Source organism: Podarcis pityusensis, assembly GCF_964106645.2.
Source record: "Podarcis pityusensis genome assembly, chromosome: 6".
NCBI lineage: Eukaryota > Metazoa > Chordata > Lepidosauria > Squamata > Lacertidae > Podarcis > Podarcis pityusensis.
Window position 1 is genome coordinate 74,038,282 of NC_138030.1, and position 24,703 is coordinate 74,062,984.

Here is a 24,703-nt window from a genome sequence, read left to right on the forward strand (position 1 = left end):
ATATATATATATATATATATATATGCAGATATCATGTTTTAATAGTTGATGTTTCACTAAGATTCATCCACACTCCCTATTTTTTTTAAATTTCCAATAGAGTGGAGCATTTGTGGCTTCCAGTTATAGCTGTTGGTATAATGGTTGCAGTGAAGCAACCATTTTAAAATTGCTGTTAGATTTGAATTTCAAAGGAAGTTAGTATTGAATATCCATCTGGCATATATTTGTTCTATTCTGCATTGTGCAAACACCTGACCATAGGCTGTTGAGTCTCCAAAATTTCACATCTGATTGCTGCAATATCATGCTTGGATTCATTTCTTACTCACCTATTAGGGGTTTTCATGCCCACTGCTACAGCATGGCTTTAAATTCATAGGGCTGAGTAGGGAAGGGAGCATGGAGCAAGAGTGTCCTGGGAGAATATTGGAGATGCTGTACCTTAAGCGATGTAATCACGCATGGATGGCCTGAAGATCTTAATGTGCTTTATTGCTGCTTGTTTGCACAAGAGGCAGAGGTTTAGGAAAGGACAGATTGTTGTTGTTCTAGGTTCACATCTTCTTTTTTGCCATTTGATGAGTGAAGGCATTCTTGTGTATGTATCAATGGAAAGGTGAGATATTTATTCATAAACGGCCTCCACAGAAGTACATAATTTTGTTTTGCCTTTATAATAATATTTTTTTTTATTTATACCCTGCTCTCCCCAGCCGAAGCCGGGCTCAGGGCGGCTAACAACAATAAAACAGTGCAAAAGTACAACACAACAACACTCTAAAATCATTCATTATAAAATTAATTTACCTGGGCAAACGACACTGAACCAGGTATGAGCATTCGGTGCTGTTCATCTGAGAATGTGCTTATATAAGGCTAAAAAATCCACCCCTTTGTTCTTTTAAAAAGTACCCAAGTGCAAAGGCTGAGCATCCTCTTCAACAATGGTCACCTGAAAGAAGAGGCCTGCAATGTATCACAGCAATTCCTACAACCTCCGGTCCTAGTTTGCATTTTGGCTGCCAGTTGATTACCAATAGCTGTTTAATCCACTTCAACAAGGTATACACCTAGAATTGCTGTGGATTCAATTCAAGTTTCGTACAACAGTAATTGCATTAACAAGCAAACACTTCTTCTAATAGCACATAAATATAGTCTAAGGTAAGCAATAGTGGCACTTAACCATTTCTTACAAAATCTAGATCTTAAGATTTCAGTAGTTCTAAATAGGAGAGCATTTTTCTAAGTTTCCAGCTCTTGTAAGATATCACCACTCAAGTGATGAAAGCAGGCCGGTATGTTCAAACTTCTGAGTGTATACAGTTTCTGAGAATCTTATCATGTGAAGATAGTAAGTCACTACTCCATAAATTAGGGTCACAATTGAAACTACCTTACTGTTTCTTATCATTCCCACAACTTGAACATATACAAAGGGAGTTTATTAATTAAATTACTGACCCTAAAAATTCCTCAACAACACATATAATTCTTCTGAATAAGACAAATTCTAAATTTATTTTTGACAAGTTTGACAATAGTGCATTTTTTGGCTGTTCTTATGATATCACTATATTCAGCTTATCATGTCCAAACATTCCTTCACCCCAAATTTATTGGTCATTGATTGATAAAACATGACTTTAAGTACCATTGTGAACTTGAATGATAGATTGAGCATCCCTTAAGCTTCATATAAACCTTTGCACTCCAACAGTAGGGAGGAAGTCAATGTAGGGTTAAGCAGATTGCTCCATCAGCACAACCATATCTTTTTTCCTGGTGGAACAATTTGTCCCTCCTCTCCCCACATGCTGTTCTGGGATTCTCTTGACCTACATGGGGGATATGGGAGGAGGAGAGAGGGAAAGCCCCATTGCTCTAGTGGAAGTACTTGCGTGGGCTTCTGCTGCTGGAACCAAAAAACTAAATCTTAGTTTTATTCTCTAGCATTCTTCCTCCATATATTAAACCATTCTGGCTTGTGAACGAAGTTGATAGAATTCATTATGAGCTTGCTTTGAGCCTATATCCTTCCTTAGTATAATTATTGCTTTCACTTAATTACCTCTTAACATTTTTAATTATTTCTCAGGACCCGTTCCCATTTTGCAATGGCTTGCTTTTGTTCAATATCTTCTGCTCCTGATTTGGAGAAGTCATTCTTAGCAATTCCAGCAGAGCTAAAGGAGATGCACTGCTGTCAGAGGCCTGGCATATAGGTGGTGTGGTTGACTTAAAAGTGCTGTGTGACTGGATATATAACAGCACAGTATGTGTGTTGCACATGCAAGCTTCTGAACATGCACTCTGTTCTTTGTCAGGAGCTCGTCCTGCACTCGAGTAGGACCCTGGCAGAGACACATGCCCGACTGGCATGTTCTCTCCCTCCTGGTCGATCGTTCGGGAGCTTCAAAAGCTCTCTTCAGCCCGAACATCACAGTGACCGATGCCAACCGACATCGGCACACAGAGTCTGTGCAGTTTGCATAACAGACTTCAGCAACTCAGCATTTTGGCTAATCTACTTTATTTACATATAAACACACACGGAGCACTGCAATATGGCTACCTCTCTCTCTAGTATCAGACAGCAAAGAGAAAAAAAGAACAAAGGACAATAGTCCCACTTCATGGAACACAGTAACACAAATATCCTGTCTCCTCACTTCCCACTCTGTGGAGTCAAAAGATATACCGTCATGTGATATACAAAAATCCCATGACTGCAAACATGGGGCAGGAATTCTAACATCCTTCCTCCTTTTTAATGTGAAGTGGGACATGTGAGTGTAGGGATGTGCTGAAGTATGCTCTTTAGCATGCAGCATGTTCACCAGAAATGGACTTGGATCCTGAGTTGCCCTTCTGTGAATGGAAAGAACTCTGATCCAGTGGATGCTAATAGTGGTAGAAAGGTAGGCAAAGAGATTTTCACCAATTGTCCCTGAAGCCCCCAGTGCCATCTCCCACACTTTTCTGGAGTATCCTCCAACCCCCAGAGCATCATTTTGTTGGCTGGTACAGAGGACTATAGGAGGAAGTGATGGAAACCAGCTCCTTTTGCTAGCAGGGATATCTCATGAGATTGCTCTCTTTTGGCCCAAATTTACATTTCATATCTTCTGTAAAGTGTGTTACATGTGTTGGTTTGGCTTGAGGATGGAAACTCCTCCTGAATGAATGCATGAAATCATGATGAATAATTTCCAAGGCTTTTAATTTAGATTTGTTATCATGAATCAGTAATTTTTTTTTAAATAATAATAATATTATGAATCATCTTAAAAGGAGCCTCTTTTGTTTTGGTGTGCTTGCAGTTATTTCTGAAGTTCATGCAAATCTGCATACCAGGCCTTTTTTCAGGGGGAACTCATAGGAACTCAGTTCTGGCACCTCTCTGCTGGGTTTCAGCCTCTCTCCGGTGGGTGTCATTGCCATTCTAAGAGAATGAGGGAGGTGTTCACATTGAGTTCCGGCACCTGTTTTTTCTAGGGAAATAGCACTGCTGCGTACCATTAGGCTAATAGTTCACATCTGAAACCAGAGGAGGGGTGGCTAACCTGCAAGTTGGATACATTCCACCAAGAGGCTTGGAGTGGACCACAGAATGAGAGTGAATGGGATGGGGAAGGGAAGAAAGATAGAGAGCAGGCAGAAGAGGAGAAAGAGGGAGCTGTCAACCCATCTGCTGTATTCCACTTGGTGTGTCAGTCCTCCCTCTCTCGTGTGTGTGTCTTTGTGTATGTTTGTCTGCACATGCTTGAAAGAGCGGCCAACCCACAATGTAAATTTGGGCCAAAAGAGAGCCATCTAATTTAGCACATTGCATTTTACTTGTACTCATAGGATCGAGGCCATGGTGTGTGGTGATGCGTCAAATTTTTCTTCCAATTTCTTAACGCTCATGCATTCCCAGCATTGGCAATCTAGGCTTGAAGAGAAAACCTCTTTCATGGGGAATGAAAGGGCATACTCAGACGATGTATAAAATAATAGAACAAAAAAGCTTTTAGCTCCGCTGTGTCACAAAACATGCCACTCTATACCGCAGATTGTTTTTCAAAAGGCTGGGGGACTGAATAATAGATCTTGTCACTTGGTGTTGTGTGAAATGCTCTCATATAGATCTCCACCTGAAACTCCCAGTTCAAAATATCTGATTAATATGTTCTTTCCAGCCAGCCAGTCAATCTTTATATATGGCTTTTGCCAAATAATCGTTTCAGCTACAAACTGAAATTTAGTCTTCCCTACTTACCTGTGGTAAGTAGCAATTTCCCCCTGGGGACTGGAATAGAGACAGGTTCCACCGTTACTCCCTTTTGTCAACTCATAAGACTGCATCTATCTCAGCTGTGCCTGCTGTCCTCATTGTTTATATCCAGGACTGGCATTGTGAATTGCTACACACTTTTAATTTCTGTGATCTGTGTTGGCTGCCTCCTTCTGCCCTGATGTCATGGACTAGTTGGGCACAAAGGAATGGTGGGAGGAATCCACTGGGGAACCCCCAAGGGAAGAAGGCTTAGAGACGTGGTATTGGTGGTGGGACAATGAAGAGGGAGAAGACTGGGAACAGGAGGTACTGGAAGCTGAAGAGGTAACAGGTCTGTGGCAGAGTCCAGAATCAGAGACAGAAGCTGAAGCAGGAAGAGGAGGAGGAGTTTGGACTTGATATCCCACCTTTCACTCCTCTTAAGGAGTCTCAAAGCAGCTAACAATCTCCTTTCCCTTCCTCCCCGACAACAAGCACTCTATGAGGTGAGTGGGGCTGAGAGACAGGATTTACCGAGCCAGCCCCATAAAGACATTCCCCCCTCTCCTCCCCCATGTACCCCCAGGCCCCAAAATTGGCTGGAGAGGGGAATGGGAGAATCCTAGAGCAGTGTGTGAGGAGGGGGATAGGTCCACCAGATGAGCCGCAATGCTTCCAAGGTGGAACAATTGTATGACATTGTATCCTCAACATGTATATAAGTATAGGTAAAGGTAAAGGACCCCTGGATGGTTAAGTCCAGTCAAAGGCAATGATGGGGTTGCAGCACTCATCTTGCTTTTCAGGCCGAGGGAGCCAGCGTTTGTCCACAGACAGCTTTCCAGGTCATGTGGCCAGCATGACTGAACCGCTTCTGGCGCAATGGGACACCGTGATGAGTGCCAGAGTTGTTTACCTTCCTGCTGCAGCAGTACTTATTTATCTATTTGCACTGGTGTGCTTTCAAACTGCTTGGTTGGCAGGAGCTGGGGCAGAGCAACAGGAGCTCACCACCGCTGAGCAGATTTGAACCGCTGACCTTCCCGCACTGTAATGTGAGTAAGAAGGAATACAGGAGAGTACATTAAATGCCCTCAATAGTCTTCAGTGGAGTTGTGTGAATACCTGGAATGCCAGATACATTCAGCTTCGTCAGCCTTCCTCAGTAGTCTGCATTCTTACTCCAGTTCCTATGTTGTACGTGTCCAAAATTAAAACGTTTCCTTAAAAAATAAATTTTAAAAATGAACAGATTGACCACATATCTTCCATTCCTATGACTTAAAATGATCTTATGCTCACCAAATACTTCAAAATCACCCTTGCTTATTGCCAGGTGAATGGTCAGTGTCTTCAAATTGCAATAATTAGCAGAATCGCTTGTTAAGAATAACACATTAAAACCACATTTAAAAAACCCTCAACCTTCCTCATTGCAGCATGTCCAGGGGGGTCCCTGGCAGTTCCTCCCTCCCTGTGACACCAGCCCTGATTTTTACCATTTACCTCACAATGTCCATAAAGGGAAAGATGGGCTGTTTTATGCACCTTTGGTAATGTTACGATAGCAAATTAAGCTGACATGTGACCCACATTTTGCCCTAATATAGCTAGCTCCATTATACTCTTTAATGTGTATCGCAGGTCAATTGGTAAATAATATGCCGTGCACAAGCCCCATATCCAAATATCAATAACAAGCTGGAGGTGGTGTGTAATATTTTATGCACAGAAATCAGTCATTGAATTCCTAATTTCATTTATTTGTTTCAGTCTTTTCCTGCCACCGTTCAGAGAAAGGCCTCACCATCAGAATCACCGAAACAATTTAGGCATAGAAACCAGCACGTGAAACTTTAAACCAAGCAGCAGCATAAAAAGGTCCAGATAAAAGAAATTAAACAATTTAACATGATTTGAAGCAGAGAAGCGGCGACAATTTAAGATCACAATCGCAAAGGCAACATTAAATTTACGTGTGGCATCAAATTTGTTTCTTAATGTTCAGTTCCAGTGTCAATCTCATTATTTATTCTAATCAGCAAGATATCCAGCTGAATTTACAAGGAAATTGTTTTCCTTTCCCTTCAAAATGGCTGGTTATTTTTCCCAATAGTGGGGAGAAAAAACAGCATCCTGCTTATAAGGGAATTAAGCAGGGCATTCTGTGTCTATTAAACAAACAAGGAGCAATGGCAACAAGGATATACAACAAAAATGGCCCCAGGGGAAGGCTCAGCATAATGAACTAGAAATTGCTACTGATAGTTCTTTTGCTACTGCTCTTCCTGTCAGCGGTCTCACCTCACAAGCCAATATCAGTTTACAGAAAAGTGCAGTTCTCATTTACAAAACCTCAAAGGACCACAGTTTACACTGTTGGATTTTTCTTTAGAGCAATTGCCAGCATGCAAAGTAGATTTCCCCGAGGCAGCAACAGTTGCTAAGGATGCACAAATGTCACTTTTGGTGAGTCCAAGGGCAGATCTTTAAGATACACCTACCTGCTATGAATCTGCACAACAGCAACAAGCTTGCATTGACTTTTCCTTTGTGGTGTTTAACAGGGATAGGGATTAAGGCACCAGCTATGTATGGGGATGCGGGTGGCACTGTGGGTTAAACCACAGAGCCTAGGACTTGCCAATCAGGAGGTCGGCGGTTCGAATCCCCGCGATGGGGTGAGCTCCCGTTGCTCGGTCCCAGCTCCTGCCAACCTAGCAGTTTTGAAAGCGGGAAGGTAAACAGCGTTTCCGTGCGCTGCTCTGGTTCGCCAGAAGTGGCTTAGTCATGCTGGCCACATGACCCAGAAGCTGTACGCTGGCTCCCTCGGCCAATAAAGCCAGATAAGTGCTGCAACCTGAGAGTTGGCCAGGACTGGACCTAATGGTCAGGGGTCCCTTTACCTTTTTATGTGTGTTGTAGGGGTTAGAGTGCTGGATCAGGAATCTGGGAGACCAGGGTTCAAATCCTCACTTGTCCATGAGGTTCTATGGCACGTGTTACTGCAGCACTGGTGGGCAGTAAGGAAATTTTACCATCAAGAAAGATGCATTAGTGGGCGGTAGGTATAAAAAGGTTGACTACCCCTGCCATAGAGCATAAGGTCAAAGAAATCTGAGAGGTTACCTGCATGGTTAACAAGGGGCACAGGTGGCACTGGGGTCTAAACCACTGAGTCTCTTGGGCTTGCCAATCAGAAGGTTGGCAGTTTGAGTCTGCACAACAGGGTGAGCTCCCATTGTTCTCTTCCAGCTCCTGCCAACCTACCAGTTCGAAAGCACACCAGCACGAGTAGATAAATAGGTACCGCTGTGGCGGGAAGGTAAATGGCGTTTCCGTGCGCTCTGACACTCATCACAGTGATGCATTGTGTCAAAAGCGGTTTACTCATGCTGGCCACATGACCTGGAAAGCTGTCTGTGGACAAATGCCAGCTCCCTCGGCCTGAAAAGCGAGATGAGTGCCGCACCCCTTTGACTGGACTTAACCGTCCAGGGGTCCTTTACCTTTTACTTTTAACAAGCAGAGTCAAAGAAGCTAGAAAAGTCAGGGAATCTACTTTGAAATCTTGTTCAAAGTAAAACTTGAAGACAACATAAATTCTTGAAGACCTTTCAGTAATGCAAGCAAATAAACATTGAGAAGCATATTGATAAAATCATTTCATAAAACAATAATAATTTATTTAAATACACGAGATAGAAGAGACAGTCACAGGGGTAGGAAGATTGCAAGATGACAGAGTTGTAAAAGTATTACTGAAGAAGGGTAGCAAAACTGCAGAGAAAAATGAATTCTTTACATCCACCAGCAGAAGATGTTAGACAGGTACTCACACCTGAAACACGTGTTTTTCAGGAAAGGCATTTGAAGAACGAAGTCAAATGGAGGTGATAAGAGATGAAGTGCCAAGACTAACTGACAAATTAAAAATTAACAAGTCACTAGGCTTGGATGGAATATATCTGAGAGCTTCTGAAGAACTCGAGTGTGAAATTGTTGCTCTAGCAAAAATAGGGAACCTGTCACTAAATTGGTCTCCTTACCAGAGGATTGGACGGTAGCAAGGGTAATATAAATTTTTAAAAAGGTATTCAGATGAAACTTAGAAATTACAGGCCCATAAGTCCGACTTCTGACACTGCTAAGTTGTTGGAAAGCATTATTGAAGCTAAATTGTTCAACGTGCAGAAAAAACAAGTATTGATGTGGAAGAATCAGCATGATTTCTGCAAATGAAAGTCCAGCCTCACTGGTTCTTTAAGAATGTCAAAAAGAATGGTAGACATTATAAGCTTAGAAGCAAAACCTTCTGACAAAAAGTTTAGCAGTCGTTGGATAAAAAGGCAAGCCTTCTTGTGGATTGATCATTGGTTAAATAATATTAAGAAGAGGGTAGAAATAAATATATTTTTTTACAATGGAGTGAAATAAGCAGTGGGCTCCCCTAATAATTTATACTGTATATACAGTCAGAATTTAAGTCTTGACAGATCTTTGATTGACACTTGGGGATTTATTTTTGCTGTAACATGTGGCTTGACAATCACTCATAAAAACTATTTGCAATAAACCTGAATGTGAACCCTAGAGAGAAATAACATTCAATGCTTTGTTACTCAAATTATTGTGCAAGATCAAAGAATTGTTTACTCCATATTCTTGAGCCTCAGAATATGATATTTCTAAACTAAAGCACACAAGCCTTTAGCAGAGAAGAAAGTCAAATTCATATTTGCAGATTTGAATATTGAGATGCATTCTTAGCAGGAAAAAAGTATTAAAAAAATCACAAATTGTCCTTCACTGCCTGTACTTGGATTTACATTTAATAAATCCACAAAGAGCTTAGAGATTGCTGCCTTATACACTACTGTTTTGTGGTGTGTCATTTAGCTCTCAGATTAGGTTTTACTTAGCCTGTTTAAAACATGGGTTAAAAAATTAATAATTTTGAAAATAAAGAATAGTGGTTTGACACAACTAAATATTCAAAACAGGAACTGTCCTTCAATATTATGCATAGTTCAGTGGAAACTTCAAAGGCAGTCTCAAGTGTAAAAAAGAAGCAGGTGAAGATTTTCCTGATGTGAAATGTAATTGACTTGGGAGAGAGGTTCCCCTATTTAATTTTGGTGTGTTAAGACCTTATGTGGCATTCTTCAGGGCACAGGGCAGCCATTGACATGAGTCCTCCACCAAGTCTTTCTTCCCCAGTTAACTTCCAGTAAAAGAAACAAATAACATCATGCAATGAGGGTAAATGTTTATCTGGTCTGATCTCCAGTTTATTGGCTCTTGCCTGAATACGATACACTGGAGACAATTATGCTACACAGGACACAGGTTGGTTGGTTTTTAAACCCAAGATGTGGGAAGGTTGATTGGTGGCAACAATGCACCTCAGATCATGTCTACTTAGGCTGCTGTTATAAAAGACATATAGGAAGTTTCCTTAAAGGTAAAGGGACCCCTGACCATTAGGTCCAGTCGTGGCCGACTCTGGGGTTGCAGCGCTCATCTTGCTTTATTGGCCAAGGGAGCCGGCGTACAGCTTCCAGGTCATGTGGCCAGCATGACTAAGCCGCTTCTGGCGAACCAGAGCAGCGCACAGAAACGCCGTTTACCTTCCCACTGGAGCAGTACCTATTTATCTACTTGCACTTTGACGTGCTTTCGAACTGCTAGGTTGGCTGCTAGGCTGCTGTTGTAAAAGGCATATAGGAAGTTTCCTTAGACTGAGTCAAACCACTGGCTTAGTGTTGTCTGCACTGACTGGAAGTGGCTCTACAAAGTTTCAGGCAGGAGTATTTCCCAGACTTAGCTGGAGATCCTGGGGACTGAACCTGGGATCGAACCTTCAGCATGCACAGCAGATCCTGTACTACTGAGCTGCAGCTCAGGAACAGTAATGAAGCTGGCAAATCCTATCCATAGATTATGTGGATCTAATGATTTGGCCACTGGAATCTATGCTTAAAGTAGAATTGTTTTGTTTTTAATGGGTGTCTTGACTATAGGGTGTCTTGACTTTAAGAACTGCCACAGGGTTAATACAGTAGGTGCAAAATCCCTTCAAAAGAATACACACACGCACGTGCGCGCGCACACACACACACAAGCACACGAGTAGGATTCCACCCCTTTGGTAAGTGGTAAGAGAATAGTGGTTGGAGCAGACTGCTGAGCAGAGTTGTAAACTTCCCAATACCCTCCATTTTCAAAGAATGATAAATTGCCTTTCTAGAAACGAACTACTTGCTAAATGTGAAATAAAGCAGTTCAGCTATATTGAGCCATATATGTTCAACATGTATCATCTGTTCAGCAGCACATGGCAATTATTGGAGGAAATCCTGTCTCGTAAAGATGTCAGATGTGGCGTCCTTTTAGACCTCAGAATTTATTGCCCTGAGTACAAGAATATTAGGTCTATTCTTGGATATTTAATGAGAACATCAGTCATACCTTGAGGCCATATGATATTTCACCTTCATCCTGCAATTTCCAAGTTTTAAAATTCAATGCATTTGGTCTCTTCCAGTAGGTTGAGCGCAAGGATAAGACAATGTGATTTATTCTTGGTGATGTTGGACCCAACTCCCAAAGGCACCAGACAGCTTGGTGAGGGACGGCAAGAGTCTTAAGGGGTGGTGGAAGGTGACTAGCCTTGTTTTAACATCATAAACTTCTTCGTTTAACTTAGCAGTCTGCTTGTAACATGGCAAAATAAGGGTTTTTCGCATTGGTACACAAGGCAGCTACAAAGAAGTTGCAGGATAAACCCATTGTCAAGACTGGATTAGAAGACTGAATGCAGTGACAGAAACAGGACTCATGGTTACAAGGGCAAAAGCCAAAAATGGAGTAGTGATAGAATCAGGAATAAAAAATATGCAGGCCAGGAAACTTATGAATCATCTTAAAAGGTAGTTGTTGACTACTGGAAGTGGAAAGCTTGCCAAGACTAACCTTGCATGACCCAGCAAAACAAACAGGAGTGGAGGAAGGGGGCGGTGGGGGTGGGCTGTCCCGGGTGTCACCACTGAGGTGGGGGTGACAAAATGCTGGGCGGCACTCACCACTCGCCACCGTGTTACTCCCAGGAGAGACGCATGGCTCAGGCACACTGCAGGCCCAGAGCTGCCCTTAACTGCCTGCCCGCTGCCCCCCCCCCCCTCAGCTGCAGGGTGGCTGAGTGAAAGGAAGCAGGCAGACTCTTTGGAGGCCCCATGGAGCGTCCTGCCCCGGCTTGCCCCGCCCCTGGGCACAGGACATGCATGCCGCCCCAGGCACCCAATCGGCTTGCTCCGCCGCTGAATACAAATAATATATTTTTTTCTGTGTGTTGGTTTGGCTTGAGGATGGAAACTCCTCTTGAATGAATGCATGAAATCATGATGAATAATTTCCAAGGCTTGTAATTTAGATTTGTTATCATGAATCAGTAATTGTTTTTTAAAATAATATTATGAATCATCTTAAAAGGTAGCCTTTTTTGTTTTGGTGTGCTTGCAGTTATTTCTGAAGTTCATGCAAATCTGCACACCAGGCCTTTTTTCAGGGGGAACTCATAGGAACTCAGTTCTGGCACCTCTCTGCTGGGTTTCAGCCTCTCTCCGGTGGGTGTCATTGCTATTCTAAGAGAATGAGGGAGGTGTTCATGGTGAGTTCCGGCACCTGTTTTTTCTAGGGAAATAGCACTGCTGCGTACCATTAGGCTAATAGTTCACATCTGAAACCAGAGGAGGGGTGGCTAACCTGCAAGTTGGATACATTCCACCAAGAGGCTTGAAGTGGGCCACAGAATGAGAGTGAATGGGATGGGGAAGGAAAGATAGATAGAGAGCAGGCAGAAGAGGAGAGAAGGGGAACTGTCAACCCATCTGCTGTATTCCACTTGGTGTGTCAGTCCTTCCTCTCTCTCGTGTGTGTGTCTTTGTGTATGTGTGTCTGCACATGCTTGAAAGAGCGGCCAACCCACAATGTAAATTTGGGCCAAAAGAGAGCCATCTAATTTAGCACAGTGCATTTTACTTGTACTTAGTAAACACATTAGGTGGAATTCAATGTAGCGCTCTTCAATAATTCTAGCTTGCCAGATGGAATGATGCCCCCACCCCCCTGCATGCTGCTCTGGGAGTTTTTCTGACCCCCCCCCCCGAGCCAATTGTGTGTGTGTGAGAGAGAGGAAGAGGGTGGGGAGGGGGACACAAGCAGTTGTCTTTGCACAAAGCTTCCACTGATGGGACTGGTTAGATGAAGCCTGCCCATTGAAACTTCCATACTTTCTGAATCTACTTTACTTGGGCAACTTGAATTTTCTGGTGTGTGCTTGATGCCTTCAGAATAGTAACAGTTAGGGAAGATCCTTTGATTTTAGTCTGTTTCCTGCCATTCTGTAATTTTGAAATAAACTCTATTGTTTTCAGTGGGGCTTACTTCCTGATTAATGCGCTGCAACCTGAATACTTTATGCTTTTAAATTTGTTAGGAAAAAAACCCTTTAAAACACCCACTTTGAGAATCTTTGAGAAGCAGGATAAAAGTGTTTTATTAAATTTATAAAATGAAAACTGCATCAGATTGGCATTTTCTTTCATCAGCTTAAACAAGCATCAGAGACTTGACGCAATCCTATGAGTTTCTTCATTCGGATATCACTGAACAAACGATTGTCATGAGAACACTGAAACTAAATGCTCATTTTATGGGGAAAGAGAAGGCTAATGAGAAATAATGCAGCCAAGATTTGGATCGTTAGGTGCAGGTGTCAGCAGGTGCCTCAAAATTAGAAATAATCTGGGAGGGGAGAAGGAGGGGGGAATCTAAACATTGGTCTAACAGCAATTGAGAAGAATGTAGGCAGAAATCTACCGAATTACTTTTACGAGGTTAATAAATAAAATTTGCAGGACAGCTTGTAATTGGCAGTAAAGGAGATTCCAGAATAGAACACGGAACATTGCTTGACCTTCCCAGTGGGAGGAGTGATAACAGAATCATAAATAGCAGCTAATGCTGGAATACAGTTCAAAGTGTGGGCCATGTACTTGTATTGGATGAACTGGATGTAAATCCAAAAGCATGACAGTTTCAGAAGAGTAGAAAAGCCTACATCTCTATCCAAGCATGGACCTAAATCAACCGTTGCATCCAAGGTGTAAAAAACGCCCCCAGCATTTTGAGAAGGCATCTGTTGTGCTAGGATTTGTGTAGGGGACCTTTGGTTGCTAAAATACAGCTCCCATCATCCTTAGCCATGCTTGCTGGGACTGATGGGAGTTTTAGTTCATCATTGTCTGGAGGGCCAAAGGTTCCTCACCCCTGCACTAGTAGGGTGACAAGGCACTTTAATCCACTTTGATTGCGGAAACCTAAATTTGTACTCTGCCCTCGAATCTGGTGTGTAAAGCAGCACGGCAGGAATCCAGAAAACTGATAATAAAGTTTAGTTGTGCCTCACAACTAAATTTTGTTGGTGGGATTCAAGTCCAGAACTGCAGATCAAGGCCAGATATAATCTCCTGAGACCGAACCCATGACATGATCAACAGTCTAAAGATTTGGCAACCAAGCCAGAACCAGGACAATCATCAGATGAGGCCCATTCCAGCTTTCCAGGATGGTCCGTTATGCAGGAAAGCAAATTCTATCAGTAAGGCAAACAACTCTGGTGAGGCAAGCAGGGCTCTAGGAATCACGGAAGAATGGAGAGTCAGACCAGAACAACCAAGAGGCCTTAACTGACCTTAAAAGCCCTGTGTGGCTCAGGATCCCAATAACTTTCAGAGTTCCTCTCCTGATATGAGCCTACCTGGACCCTTCATCTGAGGCTCTCCTCTGGGTGTCCCCTCAGAAGGAGGTTCAGAAGGTGGCTTCTTCACTTGTGGAATTCTCTCCCCAATGAGGTCCACTCCATCACTGACATCTTTTGTGCACCAGCTGAGATCCTATCTCTTCTCCCAGGTGTTTGACAGATCATGATCAATGTTCTCCTCTTTGCTTGATAACTGCTTGCTGATGCTGAAGTTCTGCTGTTTAAGCAGCTCCAGGAGATGTTCCTTGTCCTCCTCTGGCTCCAGCTTTCCGGCAGTAAATCCAGCACCTTCATGGCTAGTCCAGCTCTGTTGACCTCACCACACAAGCTCCCTAAGCCTCACAGTACAGGCTCCTAGCAATCTTTGGCATCACCTTGCCACTGCCAGCCCTCGACTCAGGAACCATACTCTAAAAAATGCTCAAAAACTCCAAAAAATAGTTGGGTCCATAACCTGATGGATAGCGTCTTGCAGCCAACCAACCAACCAACCAACCAACCAACAAACAAACACCATGCAGAGTCAAAGGTCCAAAAGGGGGAAAAAAAAACTTTTACTAAAAGGCAAAGGCTTGTTACAAAAAATTTCAGAAAAAACGTCAGACACATGAAGTACAAACGAAAGTAAGAGAGAGCGAGAGAGCAGCTTGCTGAGCGCAGGAACTTATCTCTCCTGACTCAGTGTGACCTTGAGATAGTCAAAACAATATTTGCATCAGAAATGAACCTTATAGAATCTTCCAGAATCTTCTAGCGCTTTCCAGTTTTTGCCCTCAAAGACTTTAGTCATGACAAGTTTATGGGTCACTGTAAATGGTTTTACTGCAATGGCTTCTCTTTGTTTCTATGTAAATTCTTTTGGCTGTTAATTTTTGTAAGTTGCTTTGTAGTGAGCAAATAATTAAGTCAAAAAATAATAATGAGCCCCATTCCCCAAGAGTTTGAGAGTTCTGAGGTAAAGCTGGCTAGAGTTTGCCCAGAGAATACTACTGTCAGATTTCCTCAGGCATGAACAGCAAATTGGAGCAGATTCTTCTGAACTTGCACCCGCTGCCTTGGCCATTTATCTGCTTCTGGACTCAGTTAAAGTTGCACTGGAAATGAAGTGTCTACATACGGTGCCAAATCCATTGTGTTCTTTACAGTTGCTGTGGGGAGATGGAAGGAGAACAAGATTACCTCTGAAATACACATGCTGTCAAGGCTTTCACTCAACACTTGAGTAAACAACACTTAAAATGCTGTTTTAGGATTGGATATAAAGAGCTCTCTTTGTTGTTGTCATTGTTCTGATTAATTCACATTCAAGGTGAAATTCATATTTACTCAAGGATTGAAAGCAGAGGATATCATAGATATGTGAGAGATGAAGCCCTGTTTATAAGGATTGTAGGACTGGTGTGTGTTTATGTGTTCCATAAGAATCCAGAATTAATTTACTTCCAAGACTTCTAAAATTGTATGCTAAAACTGCCTGGCTTCTTTAACAAGAATATAAAAAACCTGCAGTGAAAAAATTCCAAGCTATCACCCATCATTTCTTCTGATCCCCGTTTCTACCTCACAGGTTGCACCTGAAAATATTTGTCTTAAATGCTCAATAAAAATCTAGAAAGAGGAATTTAAAAAAAAATACATGATAGCATAATAATTATAATACATAATCATAGAAAACTTTAAATAAACGAGTAGCCTAAAGTTTATTCCATAGTGGAATACAAGGTTCATATTTATACAAATCATATCAAATAATCATGAGTGTTGCCAAATAAACTCATATTTAGTAGCAGTGTGTCCACCATGAGTTTGTTTGGTCATATAAAGTCTGCCTGTAGAGAAGGGCAGGTCATTGGTTTTAATACCTGGCCAGTCACTGAAGACAAAACTGAGCTGGGAACAATATCTTCACTTAGTATAATGCAGTTTCCTATGTTCCATGGTGGTTAGGACTGGTGGGCGCCAGGTTGACTATCCCTGCTCTGGCATAATAAGGGAACAGATGACAATCTACAACCTCCCTCCTCCCCCAACATCAGTATACTCAGCACCTCACTCGGTTAGACACTGGCTTCTTTAGGGACTGTTTGCACACACTTTTAAGCATATTTACTGAAGTCCTTTTCTTCTTTGTTCTCTCCCTTCAAGATCATCGTTGGAGAAACTGCAGTGTTTTGCTTACAGATGGCCACGCGGGATTTTGAAAACCAAGAAAAAACAATATTAACCGGAGACTGTTGCTATATAAACCCACTGGTGCGCAGGACTGTCAGATTTCTTGGTAAGACTATCATGCATTCTTTCCAGATCTTCATGTGTCACACAGGCTGTCTACCTGTCAATCATCCATTTTTGTTTAAAGGCATGCGCCCTGACGCAGCACTTTCAAAGCCCTGATGATCAGTGGATTCTCAACGCTTGCAAAGTACTGTGTATAGGGTTTTGCAGCTGATGCCAGTCAGCGGTGCCTGCAAACCCCATTTAGTCCAGTTGGTTTTTCATCTGCCTCACATGTATATGATGCCCAGTGCAGGGCAGGTGAGTGTGGCTTCACCAAAACAATTTTGTGGGCCAAATGAGGAGGCCTGGTGGGATGAATTAGGCTTGCAGGTCAGTGGTTCTCTGCTGCTTCCTTTGAGGTTTTTGTGCCCTTTCAGGATGAAATTCTGTTGCTAAATCATCTACACCAGACTAGTCTTCAAAAACTTCTTACTTTGTTACATCAGACAACCTAGAATTTCATAACTCTTACATTATTATTGATGGGACGTGGGTGGCACTGTGGGTTAAACCACTGAGCCTAGGACTTGCTGATCAGAAGGTTGGCGGTTCGAATCCCTGTGATGGGGTGAGCTTCCGTTGCTCGGTCCCTGCTCCTGTCAACCTAGCAGTTCGAAAGCACATCAAGTGCAAGTAGATAAATAGGTACCACTCCGGCAGGAAGGTAAACAGCGTTTCCGTGCACTGCTCTGGTTTGCCAGAAGTGGCTTAGTCATGCTGGCCACATGACCCGGAAGCTGTATGCCGGCTCCCTTGGCCAGTAAAGTGAGATGAGTGCCGCAACCCCAGAGTTGGTCACGACTGGACCTAATGGTCAGGGGTCTCTTTACCTTTTTACATTATTATTAGTGAGCACCATGTGCAAAGACATGGTCAGCCTTCCGTGCAGATTTGTCCTGTTCTCTTGAGATGCCCACTAGAGTGATGTAAAGCAAAGACAATGCCAGTCTTCACCCTAGATCAGGGTTTTCCAAACTTGGGTCTCCAGTTTTTGGACTACAACTCCCATCATCCCTAGCTAGCAGGACCAGTGGTCAGGGATGATGGGAATTGTAGTTCAAAAAACAGCTGGATACCCTGGTTTGGGAAAACTTTTCCTAAATGGTGGTTTTTGCCAACCTGTTACTCACCAGATGTTTTGGACTACAACTCCCATCAGTCACCCAAAATCTCTGGAGAGCAACAACCTGGTGAAGAATGACCTATGGTAATACTTTCCCCTCACGTTAATATTCATCTTGAGAACTACAAGGAAGCAAATAAATAAATAAAAATAGGATGCTGCACTCCATAGTCCTATAAATCCCAAAACATAAAAATATGCAACAGTGAAAAGGAATCCCTACAAAAAGTGTAATTTTGAGGCATCTGAGAGAATGTTTTTTTTGTTGTTCCTGAAAACCTTTTCAGAATATTTTAAAAGAGAGGCAGTGATTTTCAACTTGGTATTCCCAGACAGGTTTCTAAGGAACTTGATGAAACCCCCCTGAAAGAATTCGTCACATGATAACGCATCTGCTTTTTCTTTTCAGTAATGAGATGAATACATCTGTACTTGATGAACAATAAAGACCCAGGGCCTAATACATGCAGCTTTGATAATAAAAGATTCAAAATAAACATTCCTCAGTTTTGCTAACGTTTGGTGGGAGGAAGGACAAAAACGCACCTAATGATGGAGCTGCTTCCTCTAAGGGAAATGATTACCAACATTTCCCCATTTCATCTATTTTCCCAAGCTTTCTTTGCCTTGCAGAGATTCTAGGACTTTATGTAAGCTATGCTAAAAAACAAACAAAAACAAAGTTCTCTCTTGGATTGCTGTGCCTCTAACTAGCTAGGACAATGCAAATATACAATACTTCCAACAATACCCAAACTATATCTTCTTTCTTCTTTGGCGATCACTCGTAACCGAGCAAGATTGTCTTCCACAAACACGGTTTTAACAATGAGTCCGTAAGTGACTGTGGAGGCCAATTCTGGATCCACATGTCCTTCCACAGTGGGGATATTGGTTTCTGGGCAGGAGTTGATCACAGTGTGGATTTGCCAAGCGTGCCTTCCTCTTAGCACGTTTCTCCTTTGCGTCCTGAGTTTGAGCGTCTTCAAAGCCCATGACACCTTCGGTAAAGGCTGTTCTCCAACTGGAGTGCTCGCAGGCCAGTTTTTCCCAGTTGTCAGTGATTATTGACCCGACTAAGGCTTTCAACATTGTAAATCATAATGCCCTGTGGACTGTCCTTCTGAAAATTGGCTGCCCAGATAAATTTGTAAACATCATTCGGCTCCTCCATGATAATATGACAGCAACCATCGCAGATAACAATGTCTCTCAAAGTGAACCATTCACAGTGGGATCAGGTGTTAAACAGGGTCGTGTTATTGCCCCAACTCTATTCATTATTTTCATTGCCATGATCCTACACTTTGTCGAAGGGAAACTCCCCACTGGAGTAGAAATCATATATCCAACATATGGAAAGCTCTTCAATCTGAGCAGGCTGAGTAAGAGTAAGGTTACCAGTTACAGGTAGGTAGCCGTGTTGGTCTGCCGTAGTCAAAACAAAATAAAAAAATTCCTTCCAGTAGCACCTTAGAGACCAACTAAGTTTGTTATTGGTATGAGATTTCGTGTGCGTGCAAGAAGAAGAAGTGTGCATGCACACGAAAGCTCATACCAATAAGAAACTTAGTTGGTCTCTAAGGTGCTACTGGAAGGAATTTTTTTATTTTGTTTCGGGTAAGGTTACTGTAACTTCCATCACAGAGCTTCAGTATGCTGATGACAATGTAGTGTTCACACGCTCAGAGGATGACCTCCAAACCATCCTAAATACCCAAACTATGTATTAGCATCGTTATTGCTCATGCATTCTGGATGGTATTTTAATGGAGAAATTGCCATTGCTGTTTGAAGTAACGTTTGGTCAGCATTCCAGATTATGAACTCTTCCTTTTCCTCTTCCTTTTCTCCAGGCATTTATGCATTTGGACTTTTTGCAACGGACATCTTTGTAAATGCCGGACAAGTGGTGACTGGGAATCTTGCGCCACATTTTATTGCACTTTGCAAACCCAACTACACCGCTCTTGGATGCCAGCAATTTACGCAGTTCATCAGTGGTGCAGAGGCTTGCTCTGGAAACCCAGATCTTATCATGAAAGCCAGAAAAACATTTCCTTCCAAAGAGGCAGCTCTGAGTATATATGCAGCGACATATTTGGCCGTAAGTAAAGTAGACAGCCTCGTTCTGTGATGCCTCGCCTGCTTCTTGAGCAACTACCGTATCTTGTTCTTCCTAGTTTATTTAAACTTGCTCTGCCTTAACACACATGCCTCATGGGTCAGTGTCAGGGGTGTACTGTGGGAGGTGCCAGGGGAGCCGTGGCCTCGGGTGCACAATTGGGGGGGGGGCATGAACACAGCGCCCCCCAGCACAGCCTGGACCAATGCTCCTCTCTCAGTTGGCTGGCCAGGCTGCCCATTGCTCGGGTGGGCAGCTGGCTCAGTGCAGCCCTATTTTGCTCTTATGGGGGCAAGCAGTGAGGGTTGGGCTGCTACCCTCCTGGCACATGCACCCACTCGCCCCAGGACACAGCAACCAACACTACGCCACTGGTCAGTTTTGCATTTCTTAAAAGTATGAAGACGCGGGTGGCGCTGTGGGTTAAACCACAGGGCCTAGGACCTGCCAATCAGAAGGTTGGCGGTTTGAATCCCCGCGACGGGGTGAGCTCCCGTTGCTTGGTCCCAGCTCCTGCCTACCTAGCAGTTTGAAAGCACATCAAAGTGCAAGTAGATAAATAGGTACCGCTCCGGCGGGAAGGTAAACGCCGTTTCCGTTCGCCAGAAGCGGCTTAGTCATGCTGGCCACATGACCCGGAAGCTGTACACTGGCTCCCTTGGCCAATAAAGCGAGATGAGCGGCACAACCTCAGAGTCGGCCATGGCTGGACCTAATGGTCAGGGTTCCCTTTACCTTTACCTTTAAAAGTATGAAATGCCTCTGTTTTATTTACCATGTGCAGGTGTTTGAAACAAGGGATTTTGGAGGGGGCGGAGAACAGATCATGGGGACCTGCCTCACCCCTCCTGTATCGGCACATTAGAGTGTTTTGTTTGGCATTGCAGCCCGTGAGAAGGGTAGAGTTCAACCTGTTTAGGCCAGGGATGGGCACAAGAAGCTGGGATAGCTCAGTTGGTAGAGCACGAGACTCTTAATCTCAGCGTCATGGGTTTGAGCCCTGTGTTGAGCAAAATGATTGCAGAGGGTTGGAGTAAATGAACCTTGTGGTCCCAGATTGTGTACAGGTATGCGCTAGATGAGGGATGCCTTCTACATATGTTTTGGAATACAATTCCCATAATTCCTGACCATTGGCCAAGCTGGCTGGGCCGATGGGAGTTGTAGTCCATGATACCTGGTGGACACAACAGTGACTACCCCTCATCTAGAGCATGTCTGCAGACAAACTGGGACCCACCAGCTGTGGCAACAGCTCTAAGAAGTGTTTCAGAGTTAAAATGTTAAAATGACTGTAAAACGATTGAAATGTATATAACTGAAAATCATAAATATATTATTATTATTATTATTATTATTATTATTATTATTATTATTAAAATGAAGTGTTTCAGAGTGTGGGGCGGGTCTGGGATAGTTCCAGGCAAATGCAAGACTCTTACCGTTTTGGACGTACTTAGCATTCCACCTAGGTTCATTTGTTCTTCAGATGGACTAAAATAATTAACCAAAATACCCAAGGACCGATCTGAGAAATGCATCCACTGTCAGATTGAGTTTGTCCCCAGATTAAGCAAGGGCATGTTTTAACCTATCAAATGGAATTTTCCTCCAGCTTCCCCATTAATGTTGGCACTGGAGTAGCAGAGAATAAGGGTGGGGGGGAAGCTAATTTCATGCTGCTTTCCCTAGTTTCTGCTGGCCTGGTTTTATGTGGAGTCCCAGCCACAATCTAAGTCTTCCACATGAGTGAAAAATAGGCCTTGGGAGGGCAATTTGACAACCCTGATGTTGACATCTTTGGGTCTTTTTCAGCAGCCAGAAGAGCATGATCACATGTCAGGGACTCTCATATGTACTTTATTTGGGTTTGTAGGTTGTGAGTTGTACATTTGAATCAATTAGGAAATAACTGATGGAAAGCAGGCAAGGAGAAAAATTCCAGGCATGCTGACACAGTTCTGGGTAGGGAGCGAAACTGAAGCAATATCGAGCGCCTCATTAAAATGAGTTAAAATCAAGTGTAACGAGTAACAACATAGCAAAAACTAAATAGTCTAGCTCTCAAAATGCCCTTTATACAAGACTACCTGTGCCGCTGCAACCGCGTTTATCTTGTCAAACTGTTTCCCTTACACTCAACAGCTTTCTCTGCTGATTATTTCAGGAATAATTCTACGGTGGAAACATTTTCCTTTTCCTGAGATCAAGTACAAATAAGAAATGAGTCAGATCTCACACAAAGCAGGCTGTGTCACACATTCTTTTGTGGCCCAAAGTCTTTTCACAAATTCTTGGGTGTATGCCAACTAGAAATATTGAGAATTAAGATGGGAGGGAGAGAAATACCAAAAGCATAGGGAAGAGAAATACTCTTTGGTTATTCCCCATAGTATATTTTCGTTTATTTTTTTATTTTTTTTAAAGACTGAAAACGTATATAAAAGCTACTTAAAAATAGTTTCTGCTTTCAAAAAGTTACTGGCATGCACTTGAGCACTTGTGCTGCAATTTCAGTGCAGGTAAAGCTTCAGATTTATGTCATTACTAGAAATACACATGGCTCATATCTACCAGGAGTCATGTGTGGTGAGTCCAGTTCCGTGAATTCCCCTCCCAGCTGAGATCAGTCGTCTCTCCCCTGCTCCCCCGATTGAAGTTTATTATTAATTATATTTGCACATTGCCCTTCATCTGAAGTTCACAGAGTAGTTCACAATATAAAGATTTTTTTATGTAAAATAATTTTAAGTAAAATGAAGTCTGCTTTTCTGTTGGATCCCATTGGTATGTCTTCTGTAATCCCTGTTGCAAACTCAGTGGTGTATAAATTATATAAAGAACAAAGTGCATACAAGTGACATAGAAAAAATAAATCTGTTAGCATCTAAAGCCTTGGTCAAACAGCCTGCACAACTTACGGTTCACGAGTCCAAAGGTAGTCGCAAAGTATGGACTTGAGGAACTTCCTGTTTTTTTTACTTCCTGCCAAGCACGCAGTAGTCACCAAGACATGGGAGGCTACATATTTGGGTAATGAATTATGTCCTGTCTTTGGAGGTTTGGAACAGGGAGTGGGATACTGCCATGGTTGCAGCGGGGCAACAGGTGGACCCGGTAATAATAATAATAATAATAATAATAATAATAATAATTTATTATTTGTACCCCGCCCATTTGGCTGGGTTTCTCCAACAAAGATTAAAAATACATTAAAAACATCCCTGAAAAAGGCTGCCTTCAGACGTCTTCTAAATGTCAGATAGTTGTTTATCTCTTTGACATCTGACGGGAGGACGTTCCACAGAGCAGGCGCCACTATCGAAAAGGCCCTCTGCCTGGTTCCCTGTATCTTTGCTTCTTCCAATGAGGGAACTGCCAGAAGGCCCTCAGCGCTGGACCTCAGCGTCCAGGCAGAACGACGGGGGTGGAGACGCTTCTTCAGGTATACTGGGCCGAGGCCATTTAGGGCTTTAAAGGTCAACACCAACACTTTGAATTGTGCTCGGAAACGTACTAGGAGCCAATGTAGGTCTTTCAAGACTGGTGCTATGTAGTCTCGGTGGCCGTCACCAGTCTAGCTGCCGCTTTCTGGATTAATTGCATTTTCCGGGTCACCTTCAATGGTAGCCCCACATAGAGCGCATTGCAGTAGTCCAAGCGGGAGATAACCAGAGCATGCACCACTCTGGCAGGTAGGGTCTCAGCCTGTGTACCAGGTGGAGCTGGTAGACAGCTGCCCTGGACACAGAATTGACCTGCACTTCCATGGACAGCTGTGAGTCCAAAAATGACTCCCAGGTTGTGCATCTGGTCCTTCAGGGGCACAGTTACCCCATTCAGGACCAGGGCGTCCTCCACACCAGCCTGCCCCCTGTCCCCCAGCCCCCTGGCTGGCAGAGGAGGGTAGGGGTGGCGTGGCTCACCTGGCTTCTCAGCTGTTGCCATTAACTGAGAGGGGAGAGGCACTAGGCTGGTTGGTGCAATGCAGGTGCTGCGTTAGGAGTGTCCGATGGGCTCCTGTGCTGCCCTGGCACTGCAGAATCTGCAGCAGTTTCTTCACCACATTGATTCCCTCTGGGGCATCCAGGTAAATAGCAGTGCCCCACCAGCTGCTGCCAGTTGGCATACGTGAATAGGGAGCAGGGAAATAACTTGGGTATCATCCAGGGCTACTTCACCAGTCCACCAGAAACATCCAGTGGGGGTGGGTGGGCAGGACTATGGAACTTGAAGACCAGCATAGAGTCAAATTAATTTGAAACCCATTATCATGATTAGTACCGTATTTTTCTGTGTATAAGACTAGTCCCTCCCCCCAAAATGTCAAAAATTAGGGGGCGTCTTGTACATGGATACATCTTCCCCCATTTTCTTAAATCTGAGTCCCCCAAAATAGGGGTGTCTTATACATGGGGGCATCTTATAGACGGAAAAATACAGTATTTGTTACATTTGAATGCCACCCTTTATTTGAAGATCACAGCGTAGTTCACAACATAAAAATCGAAAACAAAATACATAATACATAAATACATTATAAAAACAAAAACAAGCCAATAAGCCGCCTTCCACGATCCAACACATGGGTACTTGCTGAGTTCAATAGGACTGACTACCTAAGTGGGCGTCTAGGTTTTAAGATACAGATAATCATTAAGGCATCTTAATGATGCTTCATCCCCTTGATCATCTAAACCAGGAAAAACCATTTAGGCTAGTTACCAGCTTACATTGGCTAATTCCATAAGTTCAATAACTGTTGAGTGAAGAAACATTGCATGCTGTGTTAGGATCCAACAGTGACCTTATGAAGTGACCTTGCATATGGGTACTGTGGGTTGGGAATATGGTACCTCTGATCTCCTAAACAACAGCAGTGTAAGCATGGCCTTTTAGGCTGCTGGAGGCTGGGATTGAACAATGGAGAACAATGGAGAATGGTAGCCACTGTAATGAGTAGTGTTTTGGACATGGACTTGGGAGGTCAGGGTCAGACACCTGAAACTTGTAGGACAGATGGAGAACACATAGTCCTCCAGATGTTCCTCACCTGCATAACAAACAACATTTAGAGGGACGCAGGTTTTG

The 24,703-nt window shown here is 43.1% G+C and overlaps 1 protein-coding gene and 1 long non-coding RNA gene across 2 annotated transcripts in view; one reads left to right on the top strand and one right to left on the bottom strand.

Moving 5' to 3' along the window:
- Positions 1-24,703, top strand: part of PLPPR5 (phospholipid phosphatase related 5) — an 88,209-nt gene that overhangs the window by 23,994 nt on the left and 39,512 nt on the right. Inside the window, exons 2-3 of the mRNA XM_081008799.1 lie at positions 16,233-16,365; positions 19,344-19,594. Of these exons, the coding sequence (XP_080864925.1) occupies positions 16,233-16,365; positions 19,344-19,594 (384 nt within the window). The remainder of the gene's footprint in view (positions 1-16,232; positions 16,366-19,343; positions 19,595-24,703) is intronic.
- The window catches only part of LOC308478802, a 28,152-nt gene continuing 18,112 nt past the window's right edge, over positions 14,664-24,703 (bottom strand). Inside the window, exon 3 of the long non-coding RNA XR_013987292.1 lies at positions 14,664-15,235. This is a non-coding gene — a long non-coding RNA (uncharacterized lncRNA). The remainder of the gene's footprint in view (positions 15,236-24,703) is intronic.